At 42.9% G+C, this 11,853-nt stretch overlaps 1 protein-coding gene across 2 annotated transcripts in view; it reads right to left on the bottom strand.

Moving 5' to 3' along the window:
- Positions 1-11,847, bottom strand: part of SRGAP1 (SLIT-ROBO Rho GTPase activating protein 1) — a 256,690-nt gene extending 244,843 nt beyond the window's left edge. For both annotated transcript variants that reach the window (XM_005871684.2, XM_005871685.2), the window contains exon 1: positions 11,503-11,847. In XM_005871684.2, coding sequence (XP_005871746.1) covers positions 11,503-11,569 — 67 coding nt within the window. In that variant the 5' untranslated portion in view covers positions 11,570-11,847. The remainder of the gene's footprint in view (positions 1-11,502) is intronic.
- Between the last annotated feature and the right edge of the window lie 6 nt (positions 11,848-11,853).

Here is an 11,853-nt window from a genome sequence, read left to right as displayed (position 1 = left end):
TCGGAGGGTGCAGCCTGAGGTCCCCAGTCAAGCCCTGCAAGGCAGGGGTGTGGCCTGAGGTCCCTCACCCCAGCCAGGCGCCATGCAGCCCCAGTTCCCTGCTGTCTGGTCATGACGTTATAGCGTCCTGGCTAATTTGCATATTCTCTATTATATAGACAGATAATACAATGATGAAGAGAGGTTTAATTCTGGAGTGCAAAGATAGTTTAATATTAGGAAAGCTTTATCTATTACTCATCATATTAACAGGCTAAAAAAGAAAAAATACTGTGAAGTGCAAGAGATTTTACTTAACCTGATAAAAAGTATCTATAATAAACCAAAAACAAGCATTAGCCTTTAAGGGAAGAGCCTAAAAGCATTCCCTTTAAATCCAGAAGTAAAAGAAGAAGAAGAAAAAAAAAGCCAATGTCACCACTTTTTTTAACTTTGCACTCAACATTCTACCTATGGCAAAAATTTTTTAAAAAGTAAAAAATCAAAATAAATAAAGCCAAAATGTTTGGAAGGAGGGAATGATTGTCTTTATTTGCAAAGAAGTTTTAGAAAAAATTTTGTTTAACTATTAGAAATAATAATAGACAAGCAAAGTGGTTGGACATAAGACCAATATGCAGAATAAATTGTATTTCTGTACACCAGAAACAATTTAAAAACAACTTTAAAAAAACATCTCATGATCATTAGCAATAAAAATTAATTATAACATATCTAACAAAAACATAAGGAATATAAAACTTTACAGTAAAATATTTTAAAAATTAATAAACAGAAATATTCGTATTCATGGGTAGGAAGATTATCATATAGATGCCAATTCTCTTCTAACTGCCTTATAATTTCATGCAGTTTCAATCAAAATGCCAACAGGTTTTCCATGGAAGGAAAACCTGATTCTAAAATGTATTTGGAAAAGAAAAAACCAAGATCACAAAGAAACTTCGGAAAGAGAACAAAGAAAGAAGATTTGGCCTACCAGATATAAAGACTTAATATAAAGCTATAGTAATTAAGATAATGTAATATTGGTGTAAGAATCTATAACTTAACCAATGAAACACAATAGAGTGTCCAGAGATAAACTCATGCATATATGAAATTTGGTCAGGACACAAGTAGCTAGAAGATCACTTCTTAAAAGAAGGGACTAGTTAACAAATGGAACTAAAAAAATTTGGTCGTCCATATGAAAAATAAATCCCCCTGGTTCACAATATGAAAAACAAACTTCAAATGAATTAAAAACTTAAATGACAAAAGCAAAATATTAACACACACACACACACACACACACACACACTGTTGGCTGAACTCAAAGCAAAGAAAAACCAAAGTGTATCACTGAGTTGTAAGTAAACAAGAAGCTTGACATGGTCCTGTGGACAAATCAATTATCAAGAGGTTCAATCCAAGACTCAATTTTCCTTGGATTTACCTTGCCCCACCCCATCCTGAGGGAGGGTGAAGCTCCAAGTGAGATTCCTGCATTAAACCAGGAAACCTATCAAGGGGCGGGTATACCATGGTCCGAAAATACAGGAAGTACAACCTATGCTAAGCAGGAGAACTCCCCGGAAATTCCTCCTGCCTTCTGCTATGCATTACAGCTTGGTGTGTACATATAAAGCCCAGTCCAGCCACCCAATGTAGCCACAACAGTGACCTGCACACCATTAGTAATCAGTGACTGCCGGATGCTGTTACGATTATTGTAAACTTTTGGCTTCATGGAACATCTGAGTTGGGGAAAATGACATTTTTCTTTTACTTGTCAAATGACAAATTAGACGGAGGTCTGACTAGGTTTCCTCCTCATGCTGAAATCCCACCACCGGATATGACAGGCATGTACAGGGCATCACTGTGTGTCCATTTAGCTTGTCATAACCATAGTCTCTTTTTTAAAAAAAAATAATTATTGTGAGAAACTTCCCCATTCTTCAAAAACCATTGTTAATGACTGCGTAATGATCCCTGTACACAAGTTAGTCAACCATTCCCCGGTGGAATTTAGTTAACCATTCCCCACTGTCTGACATTTAGATTGCTTCCAGCTTTGTGACTTTCTAAAGAAGTTATACACAATTTGAATTCAGTTTAATTTTGTGGTGATACTTCATTGAACACACTAGATAATTCTGAATGTCCACCATGTAAATTTATACTATTGATAGTAAAAAATAAAATAAAAAACGAAGAAGCACTGCTAAGGGAGTCACGTAATATAGAGTCAGGAGCCTACTAGGGAAGCGGGGCCTGTGCACATCTTGTGCCTCAGTTCTCAGAGCTGCTATTAAGTTGTTAAAACTGTTGCTAAACTCAGCTCAGGGCCCAACCATAAACATCTTGGAACAACTGCTACCGAAACATATATGGATTTTACTTCCTTTTTTTTTGTTGTTAATCCTTACCCAAGGTTATTTTTCCGTTGATTTTTAGAGAGAGTGGAAGGGAGGGGGAGAGGTGGAGAGAGAGAAACATCAATGTGAGAGAGTCACTTGGTTGCCTCCCACACACACCCTGACCAGAGCCAGGGATCAGAGCCTGCAACTGGGGCACGTGCCCTTGACCAGAATTGAACCCAGGACCCTTCAGTCCACGGGCCAACACTATCTATTGAGCCAAACCAGCTATGGCTTTACTTCCTTTTTGTAGTTTTCGCCTCCCTAGTTTGCATACTGGAACTAACCAATCCCTGTTAACCTAGTCAGCAATCCTTCATTTGCATTAAAGAATTTCATTTTGTGGGTTTTGCCTTTATAAACCCTGCCTTTCCTTGTTCTCTCCAGAGAGCATTTTGAGTTGCTACCTGACTATGTCTCTTGGATTTGAATCCTTTAAGACCTCAATTAAACTTTTAATTTGTTTTACAGCTCCAAATTTTTATTGGTTAACCCTATAAAGAAATACTAACCCAAAACTATTATTCTATTCATTCAATAATCTATGTATATAAAAGGCTAAGTGACCATCCAACCATCCAACTGGTAGGTATGATGCACACTGACCACCAGGGGGCAGATGCTCAACACAGGAACTGCTGAGCTGCAGTGACTTGGCAGCAGTGGTTCTCGGGTGATGCATCCCAGAACCAGAGAGGAGGGAGCCCGATTCCTCACGGGGCCACACGATTCCACTAGGCCGCGGGACCCCACCTGCTGGAGGGACCCCACTCACTCCACAGACACCCTTCGAGCCACAGTGCCACCCCAGGTGCGCTGGCCGGGTAGGGACCAGCAGGAGGTTGGCTCCAGGGTGTGTCTGGTCCATCTCGCCCAGTCCCACCCCGCTGGCCACCTTCTAATAAATTTCATTTCAATGTGCACGAATCTGTGCACTGGGTCACTAGTGTTTAATGAAGCCCTATACCAGGAGATACATAGGTAATTTTTCAAATTTTTCTTGATTGATTGATTTTTTGAGAAAGGGAGGAAGGGTGGGAAGGACCAGGGGGTGGGGAGGGAGAAATAGAGAAAGAGAGAGAAATATTGATTTGTTGTTCCACTTATTTATGCATTCATTAATTGATTCTTGCATGTGCTCTGACTGGGGATTAAACCTGCAATCACCAACTGAGCTACCCGGCCAGGGTATATAGATAACTTTTAATATCAAAGTGCTATCGGTTATATGTCAATTATATCTCAATAAAGCTGAAAAAATCCTTTTTAAAAAATATGTTTTCATTGATTTCAGAGAGGGAGGAAGAGAGAGAGAGACAGAAACAATGATAACAGAGAATCATTGACCGGCTGCCTCCTGCAGGCCCCCTACTGAGGATCAAGCCTGCAACCTGGGCATGTACCCTGACTGGGAATCAAGCCATGACCTCCTGGTTCATGTGCTGACACTCAACCATTGAGCCACACCAGCCTGGCCAAAGTGCTTTCTAATGAAGCAGAAGCAAATAAGCAGTTATAAGTGAAAATTTCATTTCTATATTGATTTTCAAAGAAAATCTTTTTCTCAAGACCATGAAATTAAGTCAGTGACTTTATCTGATGTCATGAGAATTCTTTTCACCATGGGTAAGTAAAATCCATTGACTGGGCTTCAATTTTCCATATAGCATTGCTGAACAAAGAGAAAGTTTAAAACAAAAGTTACAAGGAAACACATGGCGGCTTAGGAATGTGCTTTTAGGCTCTGTTACTTATACTAAGATAAAAAAAAAAATAAAGACACAATATAAAATCCACCTTATAAGGAGCTGGGAGTCAGAATGTAACAAAAGCAGAAATGTAAAGAAAACCAAAATTAAACAGAGAACAGCTACTAATTTTTATTGACTGTTTATTATGTGCGAAGCCTGTTGTAAATGCTTTCCACAAATCACCTCCCTGAAGCCTCACAAAGACAAGGAGGCAAGTACTATTACTAACCCCATTTTACAAATGAAGAAATTGACTCTTAGAGGTCTCACATCTAATTAGTGGCAGGGCTGCCTGGCTCACACCAAAGTTTCTGCTCTTAAACACTATGTTCCACTCTTTCTCATCTCGAGATATCAACTGGATATTCAATAAACAAGAAACTAGGACCAACAAATAAAAACACCTTCAAAGAACCAAAAAAAATCTCTTCAAGTAACTGTCTCTAATCCCAACGTCTGCCTTCAAACTACTAACACAAAAATAGATGGAGTGATCAGACATACTCCCACTTCTTTATTCTAATTCTTAGATTTCTGAATTGAAGTGAAAATGGGTAGCATGAATGAAATAAGGGTCTGTCTGGTCAATCCACAAAGTAAACTCTCAAATCGGAACCAGAGTTGAGAGTGTGTGGCTCCTAAGCTGGACCACATAGCACATAGCACAGGAGTGAGCACACCCATCTCCATGGTCAGAGCTGAGGTTTACTCCAACCCTCGCTGTGTTTCAGGACATACTTTTGCTCAAAAATTTCTCCAAAACTAACCTATCTAATAAATAGGGAATATGCTAATTGACCCTCACACGTCACAAAGATGGCGGCGCCCACAGCCAATAAGGAGGGAATATGCTAATTGACTGTCCCACCCTCAAAGATGGCGGCGCCCACAGCCAATAAGTAGGAAATATGCTAATTGACTGCCCTGCCCTCAAAGATGGCGGCGCCCACAGCCAATAAGGAGGGAATATGCTAATTGACTGCCCCACCCTCAAAGATGGCGGCACCCACAGCCAATAAGTAGGAAATATGCTAATTAACCTCCCCGCCCTCAAATATGTGGTGCCCAGTCCCCTCAGCCCCGCCTGGGTGGCAGGCGCGTGGCAAAGCCGGGCTCACTCCCAGGCAGGCCTAGCCACTCCGTGCGCCTGCCTCCGGAGTCCTCCGGCTCCCTCAGCCCCCCAGCCGCCAGGGCCGGCCCCAGGCGCAGGCAAGCCTGGATGGTGGCTGCCCCGCCACTCAGGGCCGCCCAAGGCTCAGGTAACCAGGGCCGGCCGAGGCTTGCGCTGCCAGCAGTGGCAGCAGCAGAGGTGTGATGGGGAGTCGCCTTCCCCTGATCGCCAGGTCGCCTCCTGCCCCTGAGGGCTCCCGGACTGTGAGAGGGGGCAGGCCGGGCTGAGGGACGCCCCCTCCAGTGCATGAATTTTCATGCACCGGGCCTCTAGTCCCTTAATATTTTCTGAACTCCATCTAACTAATCAGGTTTTCTGGGCAACATAAGAGGGCTTATTGCAATGACTGCAATCAGCTTGATCAAAATACCAAGCAAGTTGCATTTGTACGTATTCACCACTGTCTGTCTTGATCTGAAGGCCAGCATGTGAAACTGCTGCTTGGGCACTGTGGTTTCTTAAAAGGATCTTGGTTGAAAAAACAATGTAGTTACAGTTCATCAATTTCATTAATTGATGCTCACAGACCAGAGTTGCTATTCTCTCTTCAGTCCAGCTATGATTCCTTCAACGCATATAAAGTCTGAATAGGTAAGTGTTCTATCTACCTCTGCTCTACTTTGTGAGGAATCTGAAAGAAAACCCCTGCCACTGGAAAGCAGGTGAGCTGGGTTCCAGTCCCTAGTAGTTAACTGTGTAACTCTGTAATTATGCCTCAGAATTCCACATTAATAATGTGGAATAGAAAACAGCAACAATTTAAATGAGAGTAGGACAGGAAGTGTTTAAAGTCCCTCCTAGCTATAAAGTTTTAATTCATCATTTAAATTGTTGCTGTTTTCTATTCCACATAGATGCAAGAACATTAGATGTACACATAGATTCCATATAAATGACAATGGCACTTTTACTTTCCCTGTTAAAATCTATTGCATGACATGGGGTCATTTCAAATTGAACTGGCATTTGCTCATGTTCCATCTGCTACCAAAACGGACTGTTTGTAATCCAGGCAGCAGAGTAGTCGAAGAACAACAGATTGCCCTGGCATTTCCTGTACATGTGGCACGTAGATGAGTATGAGATTATTCCTAGGAAAACACTGCAAATAATAGCTGTCAAGTCTTGGCAACTAACAACTAGCATTATTAAAAGCAAACACAACTGCCCATCCATGCATCCCACCTCTCGAAATGGTTTTTGATTCTTTGGGTTCCCATATATGAACCGGTATTTTTTTTATATATGCTCCACACTATTTTGGTTGCAGAATTCAAAAATTACATAGATCATTAACACCCACCAATGGTCCCCAAATCTCTGGTGAGCCAATTGTTAACACTCTTTTCCACTGCTAAGCTTTTTGCCAGAGATGCTAACAAGTAGCATAGTCAAATGGTTTGCGTTTCATACACTTTTCCAGTCATGCTTTTTAAGGGCCTGTACAAACAAGACATTAATTTCTCTGGATTCTAAATCTTTGGGAAGCTGACCAACATGCATAAAATGGTCAGTCTTTTCCTTCCTCTATATACACACATATGTATATACACTGAGTGAATTAGTTATGCAAATAATAATAATAATAAAACCTTGAGAGTATTTGCTTAGGAAGTTTTCAATATTCAGTATTTTTGGAAGTGTCAATGAAGTACTGATGGGGTGGTCATCATAATCTGGCCGGTCATAATAATCTGGCCACTCAGTGTATATATACACTAGAGGCCCAGTGCACGAAATTTGTGTACTGGGTGGGGGGGTCCCTCAGCCTGGCCTGCGCCCTCTTGCAGTCCAGGAGCCCTTGGGGGATGTCCGACTGCTGCCGCAGAGGCAGGAGAGGATCCTGCCACCGCTGCTGCGCTCGCCAGCCGTGAGCCCAGCTCAGGGCTTCTGGCTGAGCGGTACTCCCCCTGTGGGAGCTCCTGCGTTGAGCGTCTGCCCCCTGATTATCAGTGCATGTCATGGCGACCAGTCGTTCGGTTGATAACCAGGGGGCAGCTCCTGCATTGAGCGTCTCCCCCCTGATTATCAGTGCGTGTCATGGCGACCAGTTGTTCGGCCGTTCGGTCGATTTGCATACTAGCCTTTTATTATATAGGATGTATACGCATATGTATATATATATTTAATTTTTTAATCCTCAATGGAGGAATGAGGATTTTTTTTTCCATTGAATTTTCTTTTTAGAGAGAGAAGGGAGGGGGAGGAAGAGAGAGTGAAGAGAGAGAAACATCGATGTGAGAGAGACAATCGATTGGTTGCCTCCCACACATGCCCTGGCCAGGAGCAGGGATAGGATCTTTAACCCGAGTACCTGCCCTTGACTGGGAATCGAACCCACAACTCTCCAGTGCCCAGGCTGACACTCTAACCACTGAACACACCAGCCATGGCTATTCTATTCTTTAACTACTTGTATGATTCCCAATTCTCCTCTTAAAATTCTGCTATACTTTTCTGAACATGGTTTTATTATGTTTATGTACTCTCTATTGCATTACATTTTAATTCCCTGAGTACTCAATACACAGTGTTTGTGAATTCATTATGAAAAAAAGTGAAAGAAAAGATAATTCTCCCCAACACATGGCAGCTGAGAGAAAATGCAAAATGGCATGAAAATTTTACTAGGTGATTAATATGAATTGACATGACATCTTTGATTAGACTCAAGGACCCTTAGGATGAGAGTGTCCAAACTCCTTATCTTATAGAGGAGAAAATCAAAACCCAGACGGAAGCTAAATGACTTGCCCAATATGATACATCTAACTAGATACATTTATAATGTTACACATAAAATTATACATTATCACCTAGGATAGTTCTTTTCACGGTTGACAAGAGCTCCATAAAATCTGTTCCCAAAACATGTGCAGACAGCCACAGTAGCAAAATCCACATCTGGAGTCATTTCTTTAGATCAAAACATTATATCAGAAATTCTGAAATAAATGCAACTGTTTTAGGGAAATGAGAGAGTATAAGAAAAAACACACATAATAAAAGAAGAGTTTTGAAATCACTCATATACCTAATTCACCCAGGGAGACCAATATCTGTGGCTTAATTCATTGGGAACAGACCTACATCTTCTCCTAATGAGGCCAACACAATCAAGTTTTCCTTCAGCAATAGATAGGCCACATTTCTTTTGTTTTTCATCAGATGAAATAACTGGCTAGAATTAAAAGAGCTGGCTGTTCCAAAAACACATACTGTATCTTTAAACACCGGATTAGCACTCTGGTAGGGTAAGACACTGAGCCTGAAAGGACTCAGGAAATTAAACAGAAAATCGGAGTCCTGACTCTCATGCTATCCTTACTAAAGAACCTACCCTCACTGTAGAACAGGGGGCCTCATGCACGATTTAACCATCATTTCTCTCCCACTCTCTTCTTGATTTTGCATACAAGTACAGTTGAATTTGTGCCATTAAATGTGTGCATGGTCTTACTTCACAGTATTCCCTTACTCCCATATTTGCATATGGATATAATGTTCTAGGTTAGAAGACGTGCAAGTGTTGCAGGAGAGGTAATTCAAGTCTGCTTAAAGGTCCTCATGAGAAGGGCAGGTCAAGTGCAGTAAAGAGTCATAAAGCGGCCTGAGGACTCTAGGGTGTGTATCAGTCAGGGTTGAAGGGAATAGAGGACAGATCACTTTTTGTGGGATAGAATTTGTTCCAAAAATAATCTCCACCATGTTCATACACACATTTTAAACATTGCAACACCTCCCATTTGATTGCTTTTTAATTAATGTAGAGGGTCTATACTCTCAAGCACAGAATTAACCATATGTAGACGAAAGGGGCCACATGCTGACCTGACAAGCTCAGGAGAGGCCTGCATGGCAGTTTTGCAGACTCGGAGACCTAAAGTAACCACAAAGGATGGTCTGAAATTAAACTTTAACTAAAAGCAGTTATGGTGGGCAGTTACGTCCTAGGCCAGTATCTTCACTGACAAGGTCAACCTTTACCTTAACTGAGCCTATCTGTCTTTTTGCATCTATGATAACATACCCTTGAAATGTCTGGGTAACTTGTGACTTCCCTGTATCTGGAGCCCCTGGGGCACAACCAAATGTGCTGGGCCCCAGGACAGATGCAGCAGATTCTTTCATCATCATGTTAATTGTTCCTGCACCCACCTAAGTATGTGTCCATCATTTTACTTTTTATCCTATCCCAGAGGTTCCCCCCCCCCGCCCCCACTTCGATTAATCCCATCTCCTTAATCTATCACCAATGAATTTCATGTAACCCACCTATGTTCCTCCTTTGATTGGAATGTATAAATACGGATGTAACCCCGCCATTCTCCGGAGCACTATCTCAATTCGTTGAGGTTCTGCTTCCTGGCATATGTCGACAGTTTGGCTCAAATAAACTCACCAAAAATTCTTTACAGGTTTCAATGGGTTTTTTTACGTTAACACATATAACTATAGAATTCATACTCTGAAAGAAATTAATCATGAGAATATTTTTCAGATAAGAACTTGATCATGGACAAATGGCCTTAGAGCAGAAATAACTAAGCCAATACTAGGAAATACATGCAGCAGGAAAGCCAGACTGCCACCCATGGAGGACCTGCCACAAAGAGCCATGTGGAACACTGCGCAGAGGAATAGTGAGTATGAACAGGCGTTCTACCGTAGAATGAAAGGGTTTAAGCTGTGCTGGACTCATTAAGAAAAGGAATGGCTCAGTGGATAGAGTGTGGGCCTGCGGACTGAAGGGTCCCAGGTTCAATTCTGGTCAGGGGCACATGCCAGGGTTGCCGGCTCGTGCAATATATTTTTTAAAAAAGAAAAGAAAAGAAAGGGTGTGCTTACTACCAAGTTTTCTTGTCTCTAAAGAAATAATTACTTCTCTGCTAATAAAACGTCCAGGTCAATGGAACTAGGTCCTATAAGTATAAATTATCTGAATTACAAGCGGATAAAAATCTTCCCGAGCCATGTTTAGCTTAACTCCATTGCAGGGGTCAGCAGACAGGAAACCCGAGCCCCTGGGCTGGTACACTGTGCGCCTGGCGTCAGGCGGAGCTGGTCCAGACCCACGCTCAGGTGATAGGTCCTTTCTCAGGACGCCAGGCATTTTCACAACTTGACCACACAAAAGAACACCCAAGGCAAGTACAGGAACGCCTTTCCTAAGACTGTAGCTGTACAAACACAGGTGTCTACAGAGCAATTTTAATGAACTTTGCATTGAATATTCCAAAGAGCAGTAGGTACCTCCACACTCCATCCATTGTCTCAATAGAGAAAGCTACCCTGAGAGACCACAAAAGAGGTGGGGGGGGCGGGGGGAGGACAATAAACATTTATGTTTATGAAACACTTCAACGGCAACACAAAATATTTGTTCTAGAGAGAAAATATCTCTCTCTCTCAAACCACAAAAGCAAGTAAAAATGTTCAGTCAACCTTAAGTAGGTTCCTTCATTAGTTGACAGTGTTAAAGTGTCAACTACTGAAATATTCAAATCTTCATTTCACATGCAAGTGGCTTCCAGCAAATGATAAAGCAATATTCCTATTCCCGCGTGAGGGTGAAAGATGGCAGTGAGAATTCCGGCCCTCTGGAAAGGAGGAGTCGGATCTACTAGTCCTTGCTTGGCTGAACTGCCAGGCTTCCAGGGAGTTGTTCTATAAAGGGGGCCTCGCCCTAATACATGAAGAGTGAACAGTGTCAATGTCAAAATTGCCTGCACCCAATGAAGCTCTAGACCACTTGGTGTCCTGACTTCAAGAAAATGACTCCTATAAAAAAAAAATTGTGGTGTGACAATGGCATCATTTTAAAAGAATAATAGGGATCATGATGACGGGCAGAACTGGGCAGGAACCGCTGGTGCTGCCTGCCGCCCATGTAAGTTGCCCAGCTGAAGGCGGTGGTTAAGTTAAAGCCCTTTAGGAGGTGCGCGCTGGCAGCCAGGGAAAACCACCGGGTTTCCCAGCTCCCGGGGGTTTGACGGGACTCGGATTGGGACTGGGATTGTCTTGTACGACGAAGCCCCCGGTGGCTCGGCCAGGCGCTCGAAGTGTCCCTCACAACCTCCCTCCGACGCAGACCCCAAGTTAGAAATGCAACTCCCCGAGAGCACAATGACAAGAAAGCACACAAAAGGAGCGAGGCGGCCGCTCCCATCCTTACCTTTGACTTGACTTTCATACTCGGCTATGATCTCTTTGTCCTTTTTGAATCTGCTCGGAGTGGACATTATCCAGCTGTTGTGGGTTTGCTTTCAATGGGCAAGTTCGGTTAGGTGGTCACAAACCAGTCCCCTTGGAGAGGCGGAGAGTTGAGCTCCCACACGCCAGGAACCCAGAGGCAGCACAGCACCGGCAGGCGGTAAAGGAGAGGCGGGAGAGGCGGAAAAAAGGGAGCGAGCCGAGCACTAGATTAACCCGGGCGCCGGCACCATGCTCCCGGGTCGAGCAGCCGTCGGTGATCCGGAGGGTTCCCGGGGCTGGGCGCCAGAGAGGCCAGGCGCGCAGACGAACT

Source organism: Myotis brandtii, unplaced genomic scaffold, assembly GCF_000412655.1.
Source record: "Myotis brandtii unplaced genomic scaffold, ASM41265v1 scaffold352, whole genome shotgun sequence".
Lineage (NCBI taxonomy): Eukaryota > Metazoa > Chordata > Mammalia > Chiroptera > Vespertilionidae > Myotis > Myotis brandtii.
The sequence above is the reverse complement of the archived record's forward strand: the minus strand, read 5'-3'. Positions and strand labels throughout refer to the sequence as shown.